At 51.9% G+C, this 17,783-nt stretch overlaps 1 protein-coding gene across 1 annotated transcript; it reads right to left on the bottom strand.

Annotated features, from left to right (window-relative positions):
• Positions 1 to 117: 117 nt before the first annotated feature.
• Positions 118 to 17,702, bottom strand: ADORA2B (adenosine A2b receptor). Its single transcript, XM_044430428.1, has 2 exons — positions 17,383 to 17,702; positions 118 to 1,678 (listed from the first exon to the last, which is right to left on the bottom strand). The coding sequence occupies exons 1-2, from the start codon at positions 17,700 to 17,702 to the stop codon at positions 976 to 978; spliced, it is 1,023 nt and encodes a 340-aa protein (XP_044286363.1). The 3' UTR covers positions 118 to 975.
• Positions 17,703 to 17,783: the final 81 nt, after the last annotated feature.

Consider the following 17,783-nt stretch of genomic DNA (forward strand, 5'->3'; position numbering starts at 1 on the left):
GAAAGAGACGCACACCCACATCCACAGAACGTTCGTTCTTGGAATTAACCTGACTAAGGGTTGAACATTGGCAAGAATTAAAGCAAAGCACATCCGCCACAACACAGACGTTGCCCGCAGCAACTCTTCTTTATTAAAAAAAAATAATCTGAAAAGGAAAGAAATTGCTTTAACCCGCCTCTCCTTTCCAAATTAAAACCCATTATTCGGTTAAAGGCCACCAATTTCCCTTCCTTGCCAGTGTTTTGTGGTGCTTGTTTTTTTTTAAAAAACACAACTTTAACTGGCCAACCTAAAAGGATTTCCCATTTGAGAATAGCAGCAGCATCAAACAACTGATGACAAATTTAAATTAAAAAAATGTGGGTTGGGAGAGAAAGCATGTCATTATTCGAAACTAGCAGTTAGCGTACAGGTAAAAAAACTCCACATTCCACAGCTCCCATTTTCCCTCCTCTTGATTCTTCCTTTGAACAATGCATAAAAACAAAAGACCATCCTCCAGCCCATTCCCCCCCCCACCGCCGTCAAAAAAAAAAAAAAAAAAAAACTATGGGAGAGAAAGCAGCGCTGTTGGAAGACCTGCCCTTGTTAAGGAGGCAAGCATACAATGTGCTTTTGTAAATAAAGATGTTGGAAGAAAAAAAAAACGCTATCCCTTCCAAAAATTGATCTTCAAAGGGCTCAGACAGCATGGACATGGAGTGAAGAGTTCCTCTATGAGGACTGATACTTTAAAAAGGGCAAACCAAACCCCAAACACACAATATATAATATTTTATATATATATATAAATATATATTTCATCATATTTCATAGAACTGCAGCATTCTGAGCATCGTAAAGTTCCTCCGAAGTCGCCTGTCCAGCTCCCCCAATGCCATTTGTGTCGCCGAACCACGGCTGCGCAGAATTTCCCAGCAGGCCCCGGCCGCGGCCACCCCCCGGCCTAGTGAGGGGCGGCGGCGGCAGTCCTCAGAGGCAGGCCGGCGAGGTGCTGATGTTGCTCACGGCCAGGTGCCGGCTGCTGCCGGCCCCCTTGGGGTACCTGGGGAAGTCCTCGGCCTTGCAGAGGACGTACCGCCGGAGGATCTTGCGGAAGGTGTACCGGAAGTCCCGGATCCTGTAGGCATAGATGATGGGGTTGATGACCGAGTTCGCGTGCGACAGGATGATGGACATGTTCATGACCCAGGAGGGCTTGCTCTTGGCAAAGTTCGGGAGGAAGAGGTTGAGGCAGTTCAGGACGTGGAGCGGCAGCCAGCACAGGACGAAGAAGCCCACGATGATGGCCAGCGACTTGGCGGCGTTCACCTCCTTCTGCAGCGTCGTGCGGGAGTTCCCGAGCAGCTCCATCTGCCGCAGCTGCTTGCAGGCCACCGCGAAGATCTTGACGTAGATGACCAGCATGGCGAGCAGCGGCAGCAGCACGCAGCCGAAAAAGTTGAAGTACACCATGTAGCTCATGGTGACCACGTTCTCGAAGAGGCACTCGACCACGCAGCCCCCGGGGCCCCGCTGCAGCAGCGGGGCGGGCCCCGTCTGGTTCGAGCAGTTCGTGGCCACCGACTCCCAGCGGTTCCAGCCCATCAGCGGCGTCAGGCCGATGCCGAACGAGAGGATCCAGAGGACGGCGATGAGGCCCTGGGCTCGCTTCCCCGTCACGAGGCTCTTGTATCTGCCAACGAAAAGCATGCGGGGTCAACAGCGACAGGCGGGCGTCTCGCTCCCGGGCCAAGCGGTGTGTGGCCACCTTGCAGAACGGCCCTGCTGAACACCCAGGTAACGGTTACGGGGACAGGAAGGTGCGAAACGCTTCCACGGTCCCCATCCGGTACGCCAGGCCTCCTGGAAGGCCAGTACCCTCTTTCCTCGCCCCACATCCTGCCCCGCAACCAACAATCGGGTAGCTTCCCAGGTTTTTGTGGCCCCCCCCCCCCCCCCGTTCCTAAAGGTGCGCAACTTTCCTGAGGCAAACTTCGGCAACTGAGAGCTTTATTCTAAAATCTGCAGATAAATTTCGGCATTTGGGGCCTGTCCACCACTGGAACATGAGCATCCCCTTCAAAAGCTGCTTGAATTGAATAAATAAATGTAATGGAACCTTATCTGAAAATCAAACAGTATTAAGCATGGAAAAATAAAGTGCTGAGGCGGCGGCGGCAGAGCAACTGAAGCCAAAGCAGAACTCCACCTGGGCATCTGGATGTGCCCAGCGAAAGTGGCCAGCAGTTTTCCTTGGCATTCACAGACCCTAGGGGCTGCTCAGAGGGGGGTCTGTTGGCCACCTGTCACTCCTTAGTGGGCGGCATCACCCAAAGAAGACCCTCTGAAGATTATCTCTGCAGTTGGCAGAAACTTCTGGGAGAGGGCGCTCTCCAGAGTGGCTCAGGGTGATGGGAAGTGAATCCTGAGCTGATGGGAGGGGTGGGCTACAGCCCTTGCCCAACCCTTTGCACGAAGCGCTCCAGGGGCCTGTCCCCAGCACTAACGTGTGCAAAACGCTAGGGCTGCGTGGCCCGGAATAAGCTGGCCACCCCTTTGGAACGTGAACCTGGAGATGGCCCAGAACTTCAGCCTCCTCCATGTGCCAGCCGGTTTCCTGAGGATGGGCTGGAAGGATCCCCGTCCGGTGAGACGAGACGCTTCCCAGTCTAGCGAAGCCCTCGAGTTCCTTCCCTGTGTAGCTCCCCTGCTCATTGGGGGGCCTCTGCCCACCCACAGACGCCGTTCCAGAGATGGTTGGAGGAATCGCTCCATGCGCCTCCCCATTCTGCTCGCTGCTTTAGTATGCTCGCTACTCTAGCATATCACATGCACAGACACACACGTGAACGCACGCACGCGGAGCTCGAGTTCCTCACTTGCAGTTCTTCTGCCCCGAGAGTCGGCCAAGCCAACTGTGCATCCGTTACGTCACGTCCAACGTTATCCCGGCCACAGCAAGCGAAAGCAGTGCTCTCGACCAGTGTCAAGTTCAAAGCAAACCCTTCCCTGCACGGGGAGAGCGGGGGGGGGGGAGAGGGAGAGAACCTCTCCCCTCCACCGTGGGAAAGAAGAGCAGGCGGCGCGGCATGCTTTGCGAGAACAATGGCGGGATGCAAGGAACAGCTGGGAGTGCAGGAGACCTCGGCCAAGGGGGGGGCCGTGAAGGAGAACCGAAGCCGAGGTTGTCCTCCCACACCAACGGACGTGACAGGCCATGAGATCCATGCGCAGCCACTACCTGTTTATTATTAATAGCGATGATGATGAGGAGAACAGCATCTTCCGCTTCAATAAGAGGAATAACCATTCATCATCACCGCCTGATCCTGCTTTTGTTCCAAGGGACTTAAACCTTGCAAGCGTGAATCTCCCCTTCCCAGGTCCAGCCCGGCTTTTGCAGAAGTGCAAAAACTCTTTCCCGGGGAGCTGAAGAGCGGCGGAGAAGCCCACATGCTTCACGGTGACCACTGGGGCTGGAGACAGGACCGATGGGATGGCATCGGAAGGGCATGCCGAACGGGGACATGGCTGGCTGGCAGAATAGAAGCGCTTCACCCGGCAACATGATGCGGTTATTTCATTTCATTGCCACGCAGCAGCAGCTCTCCAGAGGTTCCCCGTCCATGTCGCAGGCCCCACCCAAAAGCAAGCCAAAATGGTGACCGAAGCAGCATTAAATGGGTCGTGGCGTGGCACTGAGGGGCCACGTGCTGAAGAAGCTGGGAAGAGACCGTTCTCGAGTTACAGCACGTGTGAACGGGGTGCCAGGGAGAAAGGAGGCTGCGCCTGAATACAGAAATGGGCAAGTTGGCTCTTCCTTCCTCTCACACACAAAGGGCCACAGAAGGAAACACAAGGAGAGAGACGCACTCCGTATTTGCATTTCTGTGGCTGGTTTTTCAATCAAGGGCTAGAATAGGCCTCCGAGTGCTTCTGGCCTGCCCGGGACTGCCATGGAGACCGAACACCCCAGTCGGTCAGCATTTCACGCTTGAAATACAGGACAACAAGGCTGGGAAAGGAGGACTCAAACGCAGCTGCTGAAAAGGCCACGCTCTCCTCCATCAACACCTTAACAAAATTTACCCACTTCCCTGCACACAAACTGAGCGGCCATCCCAGGGTGCTCGGCTCGGACTAAGCAAGGCTTGTCTCATGGCCTGTACTGGCTGTTGGGCAGAAATGAAGTGCGAAGTCCTGCAGCGTCTGAGCTGCTCAAGGTGCAGCCACGGGCTGCCTGCGACCTGATGGTTTTTGCATGCCGAAGGCCAGCTTTGCCTAACCTGAGCTGCCAGCTCCCAAACCCTCAGCTAAGGTCCTGCCTGTATGGACCAGGAGAAATAATCCCAGTTTGGAACTTGCAAACAGCAAATGGACAGTTCAGTCCACTGAGCTGAAGTCTTCTGGTGAGAGTTTAGGATAGCAAGAGACTTGTTTTGAACTGTGGGCATGAACGACAGGGAATTTTCAGCTTGTCTGGGGTTTATTTTCAACTGGTGGGCCTGTGGAGAAGGGGCAGCGACCTGCAGCCCCAAGAAGGAACTTAAACGTGTGGGAACCTGTAAGCTTCTTGCAGGCAGAGATCGGCTGAATAAGGGAAAATCTCCGAAGGGCCTAGTTCTATCCATCTCTAGAGCGTGACTGCTGCCTAAACCAGAGAATCCATCAATCTGGCGTCTTGGCACGATGAAGTGACAGGTCCCAGCATGCGCTTCTGCGGAGCCCAGAAAACAAGAAGAGGCGGGTGGCTGTGACCCCAGCTGCAAAGGCAGCAAAATACGGAAAATCACCTAACCACAGCTATTGCATACTGGCGGCCGAGACAGAGCAAAAAGCGCCTGCCTCTTTCATCTCCTCGTCTTCCTCCATTTCTGCATCTGGTACAAGCAGAACCACTGTATAATTGCCTCCCCAAAGACCAGATTTTTCCCTAAGCACTTAAAAACACTCAAATATTAATGCACCCACGAGAGACCTAGTGCGCCTTTGTCTCACGTACCTCCACATCAGTTCATCGATCAACGATTGATCTGACCATTAACACACAAATATGTCTTAGGAAACTTGTTTTCCTGCCTGTGCTGCTGAATAACGAAAGCTGGACACAGGGCATCTTCGTGTTTGCTTGTTAGCTTGACGAGCCTTCACGCCAAACCTGGCCTTTTTACATTGTTTGGTTTTATGGCTTTAATTCCTGCCCGGGCAGCTTCGGCTCTTGGTTTGTAGAGAACTCCGGCACAGGATCAGGCCAAGGATATCGGAAGATCCCTGGTGCTGATCGGATCGGGGTCCAACACATCCGGCGCTCTGTTCACGCAGCTGCCCACGGGGAAACCACAAGCTGGAGATTACTTATTGATTAGATGTATATCCTGCTTTTTTCTTACAACAAACTCAAAGCAGCTTACGTCCTTGTCTCCCTCCTGCTCTCCATCTTGCCCCCACAACAACCACCCTGTGAGGTAGGTCGGGCTGAGAGTCTGTGACTGGCCCAAGTTCACCCAGCTGGCTCCATGGCTGAGTGGGGACTTGAACCCGGATCACCTGAGCGCCAGCCACAGCACCACCCCGGCTGTCCAGCTCCCAGAACGTGGGTGCCACAGCCACAGCTTCATGGGTGCTGTTTTCCTTTCTCCTGTGCCTACAGCAGAGGTCGTTCTGTACACCGCTGCCCTGCCCTTGCCCCTCCCAACCAAAGAGTGCCCCCAAAACACAGGTCCTTGGGCACCCCAAGACTAGAGGCTCAGGGGGGCACCTGTGACCTGGAGGCCACCAGCGAGCCATGAGCTCTTCCAGAACCTTCCTGGCTACCCCACCTTATCCCACTCTGCCAAAACTTGCCACCTCCCTATCGGAAGCATCTCGTTCAGCAAGTTCTGCCACTCGCAATGGGAGCCCAGCCACCCAACCGCACGGCCCGCAACGCGCTCCAGGCTCAGCCAAGATGGTGTGTGGTGTGGTTCCTTCACGGATGGTTGCCGCTTTGCACAGCTGCAGAAAGTGTCGCAGAATCCAGAATCCTTGCCTGGCTTTCTTCTCGTCAACCAGTTTTTCCCCGCAACCGTGGATGCGTAAAGCTTCTTTGAAAAGCAACGCGTCAAACGGAAAAGTTTCGTGTTGCGTGGGATTGGGCCACGATCCCATTGATTAAGTGCTGCAACCCTACGAACGCACCCGAAAGAAATACATGAAATAAAAAGTGCCAGAGGTCTCAGCACAGCTGACTGGGAATGCTGAATGGCACAACATTTTTCCTGCCTGAACATGCATTGGATTGTCCCCTTGCAACTTTAAAACAGAAGCAAGCAGCTTCGTGGGTGACTAGACCTCATGGCTGGGTTTTGAAATCTGTTTGTGTAACGCATGGCTCGAAAAAAAGCAAAGAACAGCATTATATGGTTTTAATTTTAAGCACCTCAGATAGAACATCAGGAAGTGATGTTTATTTTCCAAAACTTGAGTTGGAGGGTGAAGTTACAGCTTCTCCATCAATTTGGAAAACGCAAGGCATGCTTTGAGTTTTCCAGAGAATGTAGAATTAGAATCCTCCTCTTACGCATAGTAGGGTAATTACGGTAATTTTCATAGCGTTGTTTTCGGTTTGCATTGGAAAATTTTGTGATGCCTTCAATAGAACTAATTCAGCAAGTTTATTTTCCTTACATTTAAGTAAACAAAGCTGACCCCCCCACACACACACAAAAACCTTATTAATTTTGACCACAAGTATTTGACTTCAAATATTTCAGGGGACATTTTAAAGCAGAGCGAATATGATTTAAGTAGACATTTTTCTTGCACGATTTGTAAAAAAAACCCCAGCGTAACTGCGTGACTGTCCTTAACATTAAATTTAAGGCTAGTGGGAGGGGACCCAAGTCTGCTTGAAACGATCAACAAACTCTGCTACCCGTCTGAGTCTTCTGACCCTGCTTGCCAGGGCTGGGAAACTGCCTGGATTCTTTGTAGGATTGCAGTGCCTTCCTTCTCCTCTCTCCAGCCCCAGAATACACCCCCCCCACCCCCTGGACCTGCTCCAAAGACAGTGTCCCACTTCCAGAGCATCACACAGCCCGAAAGAAACTGTGCCAGCTTCCAGAGCAGACAGAAAGCCCTCCAAAGTGAGCCCTTGCTTTTAACACAGCCCAATGGAGCCTGCCAGTGTAGGATTTTGCCCCACTCTGGCCACTCGGGGGACACAGCAGGCCGTGGTCCCCGCTCCCCACCCTGCCCCATCTCCATCCACAGACGATTCTGTGGTTTCCTGGCTTTGCCCCCACCCTAAAGCAGCAGGAGAGCTTTAACCTGGACATATGTTTGGTGGTGTTTTTTTCCTAAATGGAATTTGGCCCTCAGGCTGGCTGCAGAATTAATATCCGTATAATATCCTCCATATTAAACATTAATATCAGCAGCATTTTTGGTGTTGTCACACTTTAGAAATAGCTGCCGGGAAAATATGGTTTGTGTTTCATAATAATGGAACTTCCATGATTCACTGACACTGGAAACTCTTATAGATACAGTTGTCTTCTTGTTATTAGGTGTGCACACCCAATTATTTATTAATAGTGGCAGGTCAGTGGTTGCTTCTCATCCTGTAAGGGTAGGAAATGGTAACTAGACAGTTTCCCGAAGTTACAGGGGCTGGAAAGCCGGTGTGAGCCCACGCTCGGGGATCCTCGTGACTGGTTCGTTCGATAAAAGCTGCAGCTTCACCAAAAAACAAAAAACTCCATGCCCAGCAACCAAAACACTTCCCTTCCTCAGGCTCTGAAACAAACACGCTCTCCCCCAAGAGAACCTTCCATGAGTAAAGACAGACCGGCTCATAGAAGCCCCCGCTGATGCAAAGATGACTCATTTCCGAACACGATGCCTTCAAAAGGTGCATCGGAAGCTGCTCTGAACAGATGCTGCGGGCTCCGGTGCCCATCAGCCCCAGCCAAGGCGTCCAAATGGGATGGGGGGCGGCTGTGGTCTAACAAGAACGGGAGGCCACCTGGGGTTGGCGAGGTCACTGGAGGTTCCACCCCATCCCTAAATCAGATTCCCTTAACTCCCCCCATCAGTTGGATGGGGTGGGGATGATAGGAACTTGGGCCAACCAATTTGCAGGGCCTCAGGTTGGTAGCAGCGGCCTTAAATCAACTAGGATCCAATAAAGCAAATTTATTTGAATGATGCATAGTTAGCAAAACTTGTATCTAGTTAACAAAGCTTATATTTAGTTAAAAAGGGGTTTTTTAATGCTCTGTGTTATCTAACATAGAAATATCTCAAAAGCTGATTTTCTTTCAGTAGCCAGAAATGTGTTTGATTAGGAAAACAGGTCACTAAGAGCATGATCCTAAGCACACTTCAAAGAGAAATCCCTATGGAGCTTACTCAGGAGTAGGCATGCCTGAGCTAGACAAACATTTCCTGCATTGCTTGACTTGGTAGCAAATCTTGGGCATGTCTTACATCTGCAATGCCAGCAAGCAGGCAGGTGCCCTCCAGATATTTTGTATCGCAAGTCCTATGCTCCTCGTGCTGGGGGGAATGATGGGAACTGTGCTCCAGCACACTGAGCTGCAGGCTGCGGAAGGCCAGAACATGAGGCCTTGTTTGTTTTCAAGACCGCGCGCATTTTCTGTGCATCCTTTGGCTCTGTGGAAGCCGAGAATGAGAGGCATGGGAACTAATTTTAGTGTGCCCCCAAAAGCTCCATGCACAGAATGTACCGGAACTTTCCAGGGGTAGCCCTCCGGAGGGAAAAGCAGCTGTGACTTGGAAACAGACCAGTTGGCCTAAATATTGTATCTGCTCTTTAGCTTTCTCCAAAAAGCTGCTGCCTGCAGATGTGTTGGAGTACAGTTCCCATCATCCCCAGCCAGCGTGGGGCTCATAGCCATTCTAGTGCAACACAGCATTAAGAGGGCAATGGATGCCAGAGCTGGCAGAAAGTTCGATTTTGTGTGAATCCCTTTTTAGGACCAAAAAATCTTTTCGTGGAAATGCGTGTGCGTGAGTGTGTGAATATTTCACTAGGCTATAAGAAACTGCAGTTCTGGGTCAACTGTCTGGCGTGCTGTTCACACGTGTGAAACCCACCAGAGGACACGAGTGCAGCTTTCCCCGCACCCGCAAACATCGCGGCAAGCTGAGCATGGGCTGTCACTGAATCCTGGCCTGTGGTTCTTGTGAAATGCAAGCCCCACACCGTGGTTCGACTCTGGGTTGCTCCCCACAAACAAACCGGAGCTCCCAACCCAACCAGAAGCCACAGACCCTCTTTCTGGGCTGTCTGTGATTTCCGGGCAAACCGTAATGTGGTGGGAGGGGCTCACGACGACAGCCCACAGTTCAGCCTGTATGCTGGCTTCTGCCTCTGGACTGGGGCCCATGGGGTGCTCAGAGGGGTGGGCAGGGGTGAAGCAAAGGGCTGAAGAGCCCTAGGCAGTGGGGCCTGGCAGACGGCCGAGCACCGGCACCTGGGGGACACGGCCATGTTGCCGCGGTCTCCAGAAGCACCTTTCTTCCTATCCTTTTACAGGCACTGTTATTGTCCAGAAACATCTGGCAGGAGAGCAGAGCGGAACAGCACTCTGCACGCTGCCTTGGATCCCTTGCAAGCCGAAGAAAGGTAGGGCACTCATGCCTCATTATGATGATAATTATCGTTACTGCTATTACTATTTGGAAAAATCAATTATCCTTCCCTACAGCAAAACGGTGCTTATTCCCAAATCAGCTTATTTAATCTCAGGACAGCCGATGTACATGGTCTTTTCTTCCCGGGGTCTTGGCGGCACTAACAGGGAACGGAAAATGTGAAAGCATCCCATGCCCAGAGCGTGACAAACGGGGTGCAGAGTTGGGTTTTTAGAAGCAGGGGTGGCAAACGGGCCCTTTAAGTTTTGCTCTGAAGCACTGAAGGAGGACAGCAGAGTCGTTGGCCAGGCCGGTGGGAAGTTCCTTCAGGCCAGAGGTTCAGCGGGCGCTCAGCGACTCTGCACCGCATTTATGCAACAACGGAAAGGCCGACGGCCGTCCCGAAGTCATGAGACGGTCATACGCGGCCGTTCGGGGAAGGACTTTTCTCCTTCCATCTGATTCCCTTTCCATCCGCTTCCAGGGGGGAAAAGCAGTGCAAAAGGTTTCCTTGGTTTGTGTTAAATCAGTTTCGCATCCAAGTTAACTGCCCTATAGGATGCAGCAACCTTCGCTTCGCAAGGCTCTCGCTTGGGACCGACCGCTGCAGTTTGAGAACGCAAACAAATATGATATTCCTGTGAGGGTCTTGGGGTGGTGGGGGGACTGTATCTAAGTCTTTCTTCCATGAGGCCATGCAACGCAAGCAGCCGAAATGGAAGAGACGTGTGCAGTGCAGGATCTGGCCCGCAGAATTCAAACCCTGCAAACATACCACATAAATGGCTGCCAAATCAGGTGGCGGCTCCTTGGGCCATGTCTAGTGGGATGGTGGGAGTGCGGGGCCCCGGGTTCAAGCCCTTGCTCAGCCAGGAAGCTCCCTGGATGCCTCTGAGTCAGTAACTGACTGTCCGCCCAACCTACCTCACAGGGTTGTTGCGAACAGGGAATGGCAAGGAACAGTTCCTTGTAGGGGGAAAGGCAGCATGTAATAACAAGGTGTAGCAGTTGCTTGGACAACTCCAAAGATAGTCCCTCCAGATTTTACCTATGTGTAAACTGACCTGAAAGCGCAGCACACAAGAAATCCCAATTTTAGGATGGCGCTCAGGACACCCAAGGTCCCCATTTATTCTTACTTTGGAACTCTTTGTTCAAATTCCAACTAAGTGCAGCTGTCTGTATTTTTTTCTAATGCACAGATACAGAAAACAACTCACACTTACTCCATTTATATGTGGCATAAATTGAATTTTTATTCTTTCATTAGGCATTGCGGTCCTATTTATTCTGAAATTGCCTTGTCCGCTAGGGAAAAAAGCCATTGAGGTGGCATAAAACTAAAGGTTTTTAGTTTTAGAATAATATACTGTATTAAAAACAGTGGCTGGTCACCCAGGAGGGGATTCATGAAATGAAATATCTTTAAAACTGCTTGGGCTGTTTATTTTATGTTTTAATCAACAGCTTGCGCTAAAGTAACCTGGAAGCAAAATTAACTTGCTGGTTGATCATCCAGGAAGGATTTTGCATTGGAGTGTCATATTTTGCTCAAAGGAAGCCCTGCGCCCCACTCTCTTTCCCGTTAAAGCAGCTGTGAAGTCTGTCCTGGGGAGGCATGGTGGCCGATGGCGTCTCCACATCGCTCTGTGCTTAGCCTGTGGAACTCATGGCCACAAGGTGCCCTGCTTCTGTAAGCACTACCCGGGTGCCCCTCCCTTGCCCGCCTGAGCTTTACAGGGTTGCGGGTGCCCTCCAAAACACTTTTCCCAGATTGCCAGAACTTCCAGCTCAGCCAACACAGCCTTTATTAAACGCACTTTCTATCGCCTCTGCCAACATGGGGAGAAGGGGCTCTGGAAGATCAGTGTGGGAAATTCAGTGTCATCAGATGCTGCTGTCAAGGATAGCACTGAAGGCAGGGGTCTCAAACTTGCGGCCCGCGGGCCAGTTGCGGCCTGTGGGACGATATTTTGTGGCCCCCACTTGATATCAAAGTTTAGTGACAGTGCGGCCCGTGCGTTTTTCTCACACGCACCTGCCTGAGTCGTTACCCTGGGCGCAATGTTCCCTTTTCTATTTTTTGTCACCTGTGGGTTACCATAGCTCAGGATCATGACAGCAACGCAAATAAACGTTAGGCACTTGAAACGTGATTCGGGAGTGTCACCGAGCAAAGGGAAAATACATCCTGTCACCCAGTGCAAATACGGTTTTTTTGTCACCCAGCCCCAGTCATGTCTTTCTCAAAACCTGCCATGAAGAGAAAGGTTGGCGATGAGCACAGACAATTTCAGGAGAAGTGGGAGACGGAATATTTTTTTGTTGCGCACAGGGGCATCCCGACGTGTCTTATATGCACAGAGAAAGTTGTGGTGGGCAAGGAGTACAACATCAGAAGTCCTTACTCAACTAGACATGCTGAGGAGTATGCAAAATACCAGGGAGGTGAGAGAGAGGACCGTGTCGCCAAACTTAAAACACGTCTACTGAGGCAACAAGATTTTTTCAAGAAAGCAAGCAGAGAGAGATGCGGCAGTCGAAGCCAGCTACGTAGTGAGTGAGAGGATCGCTAAGGCAGGAAAGCCATTTAAAGACAGCGAGTTCATCAAAAAGTGCATCTTACAGGCTGCAAGTAGAGTCTCTCCGGGAAAAAAGGGTCAGTTTAGCAACATCAGCCTCTCAGCCAACACAGGGGCAGAGCGCATTTCTGACCTGTCCGGTAACATTTACGATCAGCTGCGTGTGAAAGCTAAACATTTTCATGCATACGCAGTCGCTCTTGATGAGAGCACAGTTGTCACTGACCCTGCACAGCTCGCAATGTATGTCCGTGGCGTTGACGACAATTTTGAAGTGATGGAGGAGTTACTCACAGTGATTCCAATGCACGGCCAGACCACCGCTCAGGAGATATTCCGCCAGCTGTGTGATGCCATTGCAGATGCCAGCTTACTATGGAAGAGTTTTGCTGGAATAATCACCGACGGAGCGCCATCAATGACAGGGAGGAGAAATGGAGTCGTGGCACTTGTTCAAAGAAAATTGGGAGAAGAGGCCGTTGCTCTGCGCTGCATTATCCATCAGCAGGCCCTTTGCAGCAAGTGCCTGAAGTTTGACAGTGTGATGCCTGACGTTGTGAAATGCATCAACCATATCAGACCCAGGGGCTTAAGCACCGGCAGTTCCGCACCTTTTTAGAGGAAACAGAGTCAGCATATGAGGATGTGCTCTGCTACACCGAGGTGCGTTGGCTTAGCAGGGGAAACGTCTTGAAGAGGTTTTTCGAGTTGAGAGCAGAGGTGAAAACCTTCATGGAGAAAGACGGGATGGCTGTTCCTGTACTAAGTGATCCCAAATGGCTCATAGACTTAGCTTTTCTTGTTGACATCACACAGGCGCTGAATGTACCGAACAAGAAATTACAAGGCCCCGGGCAGCTTGTCCGTGCTGCCTTTGACAATGTCAGAGCATTCTCCACAAAACTTGTGTTATGGAAAGCCCAGCTTTCTCAGACAAACCTCTGCCATTTCCCGGCATGCAAGGCACTCATGGATTCTGGCACACCATTCAGCGGTGAGAAGTATGCTGATGCCACTGTAAAGCTACAGGAAGATTCTGCTCACAGGTTTGCAGATTTCAAGCCACACAGAGCCACTTTTCAAATTTTTGCTGACCCCTTCTCCTTCCACGTGGAAGATGCCCCTCCGTGCTTCAAGTGGAGCTAATTGACCTGCAGTGCAATTCTGAACGCAAAGCCAAGTTCAGGGAGGCGAGTGGAAAAGCAGACAAGCTTGGACAATTTTTGAGAGAATTGCCCCTTACCTTCCCTGAGCTTCCCAGGATGTTCAAGGACCATGTGCCTTTTTGGGAGCGCCTATCTGTGTGAAAAGCTCTTCTCCACCATGAACTTTAATAAGTCAAAGTTCAGGTCCAAACTTACTGATGAGCATCTTCAGGCCACACTGAAGGTCTCAGTTGCTTCCTCCCTCAAGCCAAATGTGGCTCAGCTGTGTAAGAGGAAGCGCTGTCAGGTCTCTGTCAGGAGTAGGAGGAAGTAAGAGAAGCCTATGTTCTGAAGAACCATTGATGTTCTGAATTATTATTAGTAAAGATTGAGAAGACTGGATCAGTTGTACGATTTTTGGAATACTTGAAATCCGTTTTTTGTGGAATACTTGATGCCTCACCCAGACTCTCCTTCCAGCGGCCCCCAGGTAAGTTGAGTTTGAGACCCCTGACTAAAGGAAAGTTGCTGGGAGTCCTTCCGCTCAGTACCAGCCGCATCTCTCCAGTGAGCATATTTTATTTCTAGCTGATTGAGGAAAAGGAATAACTCAACAGCACTAAAGGGCCCAAAGGCAGAAGTTGTCCTGAACTGTATCTCAGCAATTAAGGGCCCTCCCTTAGTGCAGAAGGAGGGATCTGTGGCTCTTCACATGTTGTTGTTGAACAGCTCCCATCAGCCCCGACCAGCTAGGGATCGAGCCCGGCACCTTCTGCATGCAAAGGCAGGGCTTACCACTGAGCTGGGTAATCCCAGATACCACATAAGTTTCCAGTCCTCATGTACTGAATAACAAATTGAAGTACAAACTGAGGAAGCTGCCTGATGCCCCTTGGATCATTTGTTTAAAAAGCAACTATAATTTAAACTGATCAGTTAAGAATTAAAATAATGCTTCTGTTTTGGAGGGGAAAACTTCACTGTTAATGTTCAGGGAGTCATTTAACCCTTTTTAACAGAACTTTCGTCATCACAGGCTTTTTTCTAGAAAATCCAAAGAACAAAACAAAATCCCCTTTTTTTGAAAAAGCGTATTTGTTGTTGCAGATCATCTTTTGAACCCTCCATTGCAGCCTGAACCTCAGATAAGCAAATACCATACAGATGATGTGTAATTCTCAGGAACACCCACAACTACCTGGTACCTTTTGATTCCTCCTGAAACTATTCAGATTTTTCTTACAAGAACTTCTTTGGAACGGGAGTCACTGTGTGGGGGTTTTTCCCCCCTCCTCCCTCCCAGCCTGTTTTCCTTTTGTGCGGTGCCTTTTCAGCAGTCACATTTTGTTTTGGTTTCGCGTTTGGCTGAAGAGCGAGGGGGAAGCAGTCGTGACACATACGCCACCATTGCTGCCTTTCCTCCGTGATTCGGAGCTCTTCTGTTGTCGCCGATCACTCTTTCCTCCTCCTCCAAAAGGCACTCTAATCGTCGACGAGGCTACGACTGGGAAGAAGCAACAGCTGCTTGTCTTCCACAGCCGTCACATTTCCCTCCGCGAGGGCTCCTCTGCAGTGCTGGTGCCAAGTGGGCTCATGAGCGTCTCCTCACAAGAGAGCCCTGGGCACTTTAAGCCAGCCTTTCCCCAGGCTCGGTCCTGCCAGGTGTGCTGGCGTTGCCTCCCATCAATTTCCTCTGGGGACGGAGGCAGGTGTGGTTCTGAGATTAATCACAGATGCGGTGTGATGGCATGCCTGGCTGCTCCTAACAGCACTGCAATTCAGTTGCTTTGCCTTTTCAGATCCTGCAACGTGGCTTCCGGGACCCAAGCAGGAATACAGCGGCTGTTCTCAAAAGGTGAGGACCAAAACATCCACGAAGGGGGCGGCAGGGTGGCGGGGGAGAGACAGGGCTTTCCCGGCTGCGCATCCAGCCCAGGAGAACTGACTTGCACACTTGACATCCCTGCCCAGGGGGACGGCAGAGGGGAGCAATGCTCAAAATTTAAATGGCAAAAGTCGAGGTGGATGGAAGGCCAGAGTGTGTAGAGGTCCTCAAGAATGATACGGGGGAAAAAAAAATCAGGCCGGGCTGATAAAATCCGTCAAGAGCCTAATGGAGTTTGAGTGTGTACAGTCTTTTATACACACTCAAATCTAGAGCAGTCTTTTAGTGGGGCGGGGGGATTTGGAAATGGAGCCATGTAATGGAACACTTTAAGAAAGGGCTCGGTTGAGTGGCTGGCACCTGAAACAAGAACAGGCCACATTGCATTGTTTGTTGTAGATCCGGCTCTCGAAAAGGGAGACAGCCGGAGTATTTCTGACACGACACTTCCATTGTTTCCTAACATACTGATTTACAGAAGGCAGGAGACCAAACTTTGCACTGCCTTTTTCTGACGTAAAACTGATTCCAGGAAAGAGAGCAAGCTGCAGTGAGCAGGACAGGCTGGGGCAGCACCTTCTTGGACGTAACAGGAAGGTCTCCTGCAAAAGGGCTGGGGCTCCTCTCAGCTAGTGCCCTCCCCTCCAGCCCACTGCCTCAAAATGCAGTGCCTACCCTGGAAAGTCTCGAACTCCCCCCCCCCCCCAGCTGTCCTCCATCGGAGGCAGCAATACCTTTCACACTCACAGACCAGAGAGAGCCAGCACATGGCTGCCGTGGGGCCCTGTCGGGTAATGTAGGGCCTCTGTGTCTCTCTGATAGAACCTCTGTGTTTATAAGCAGTCTACCTGCAGTTATGGTCTTCGCATCACCCCTGAGTTTAGGGGTGGTATTAGGTACAGAAAAAGGGCCAAGTCTCAGAACCCCAGGACAAAAAAAAGTCACAAATCTGCATATGTAGCTCAATGTGGATAATTGGCAATAACTGCTGTAATTTAGATCATATAGAGGCAAGCTCACCCTTTCCCTGCTGTCGGGGGGACAGGACAGTGTCTCAAATCCTGCTTGCCGAAAGCACCCCGAATGTGCCCAGCCTTTTCCTTGGTCTTTCAAGCCCAGATTTGGATAGTAAGGATGGAATCCCAAGTTAATTATTTTAGCATCAAGTACTGGCGCTAAGGAGTGTTTAACTGTTTCATTCTTGAATTGTTTTTTATTTAATTTTGGAATTTTTAATGAATGGCAGTATAGAGATTTTTAAAGCAAATAATTTCATTGGAATATGAAATTATGGCACCCCGTTATTCTGACATGACTTCCACACCCTTCTGCGTGGAAAGAGTGCGGTCGATCGGGGTGCAGTTCTGTGAGCGGCCAAGTCACGCAGCGAGCTCCGCGGCTGAGTGGCGCCCGGAGCCCGGACCTCCTCAGTCGGGACAAGCGCGGGAAGGGGCTGTTTGGGCAGCCCCTCCTCAGTTCAGAGCGGCAGTCCAGCCACGGGGTCGCGCTGGCGGGAGTTGGCAGCCCGAGGCGTCGGGGGGCACCGGACAGAAGGGAGGCTTGTGATCGCGGCGAAGCGAGGCTGGCATGCCTCCCATCCATTAATTAGTCAATCCGGCACATCAAAGCCAGAAGAGCTTCAGCTACGGGGGGGGGGGGGGGGGGGGGAGCCTGCATGAGCCAAGCAAAAGCGAAGCGAAGACTCGAGCACCGCCGGGACCATCGGCCGGGCGGTTTCCGCTGCTGCTCGGAGCCCCACGCGGCCGCCACATCCACCGGTCTCTGAGCCGACCCTCACGCACCGCGTGTGCGACAGGCGCGGGCAAGCGGACCCGGCAGGTTCGTCTGTGCTCACTCCCACAACAGCCTTGCGAGGCAGGCTTCCGCCGGCGAGGTCGACAACTATGTTTCGCTACTGACCAGAGGCTGCGCTTGGTTCCTCCCGAAATGGCGTGCCCGGCTGGCCGGCCAGCAGGTGCTTTCCGTACCTGGGGCACAGAGGAGGGCCGTCCCTCCCTGGCCCAAGGGCAGCGTTTCTTCCCTGGCCAGCACCCTCTGCCACCAGACCCATCTCCCCCAGCCCAGCACCCTCTCAGCATTTGGGGGCACAACCTCGACGGGCGGGCGGGCGAGCCAAGCTGCGTACCTGAGCGGGATGCGGATGGCCACGTACCGGTCCACGGCCACGGCCAGCAGGCTGAAGATGGAGCTCTGGGTGAGGACCAGGACGAAGCAGGCCAGGAAGAGGCACCAGTGGAAGTCCGTCTTGAGCCCCACGCTGATGGTGACGGCGAAGGGGATGGCCAGCAGCCCCACGGCCACGTCGGCCACGGCCAGCGAGACCAGGAAGTAGTTGGTGGCCGTCTTGAGCGTGCTGTTGCTGCCCACGGCCGCGCACACCAGCACGTTGCCCAGGATGGACAGCACGGCGATCAGCAGCTCCAGCGCGATGTACACCGCGTCCATGCTGCGCGGCGCCGGGCAGCGCGGCCGTCATGCCGGGCCCATGCGGGCGCGGGCAAGGGCGCGGGGCGCGGGCCCCTTCCC

The sequence above is a fragment of the Varanus komodoensis genome, unplaced genomic scaffold, assembly GCF_004798865.1.
Source record: "Varanus komodoensis strain SLA01 unplaced genomic scaffold, ASM479886v1 scaffold20_1, whole genome shotgun sequence".
NCBI classification, from domain to species: Eukaryota; Metazoa; Chordata; class Lepidosauria; order Squamata; family Varanidae; genus Varanus; species Varanus komodoensis.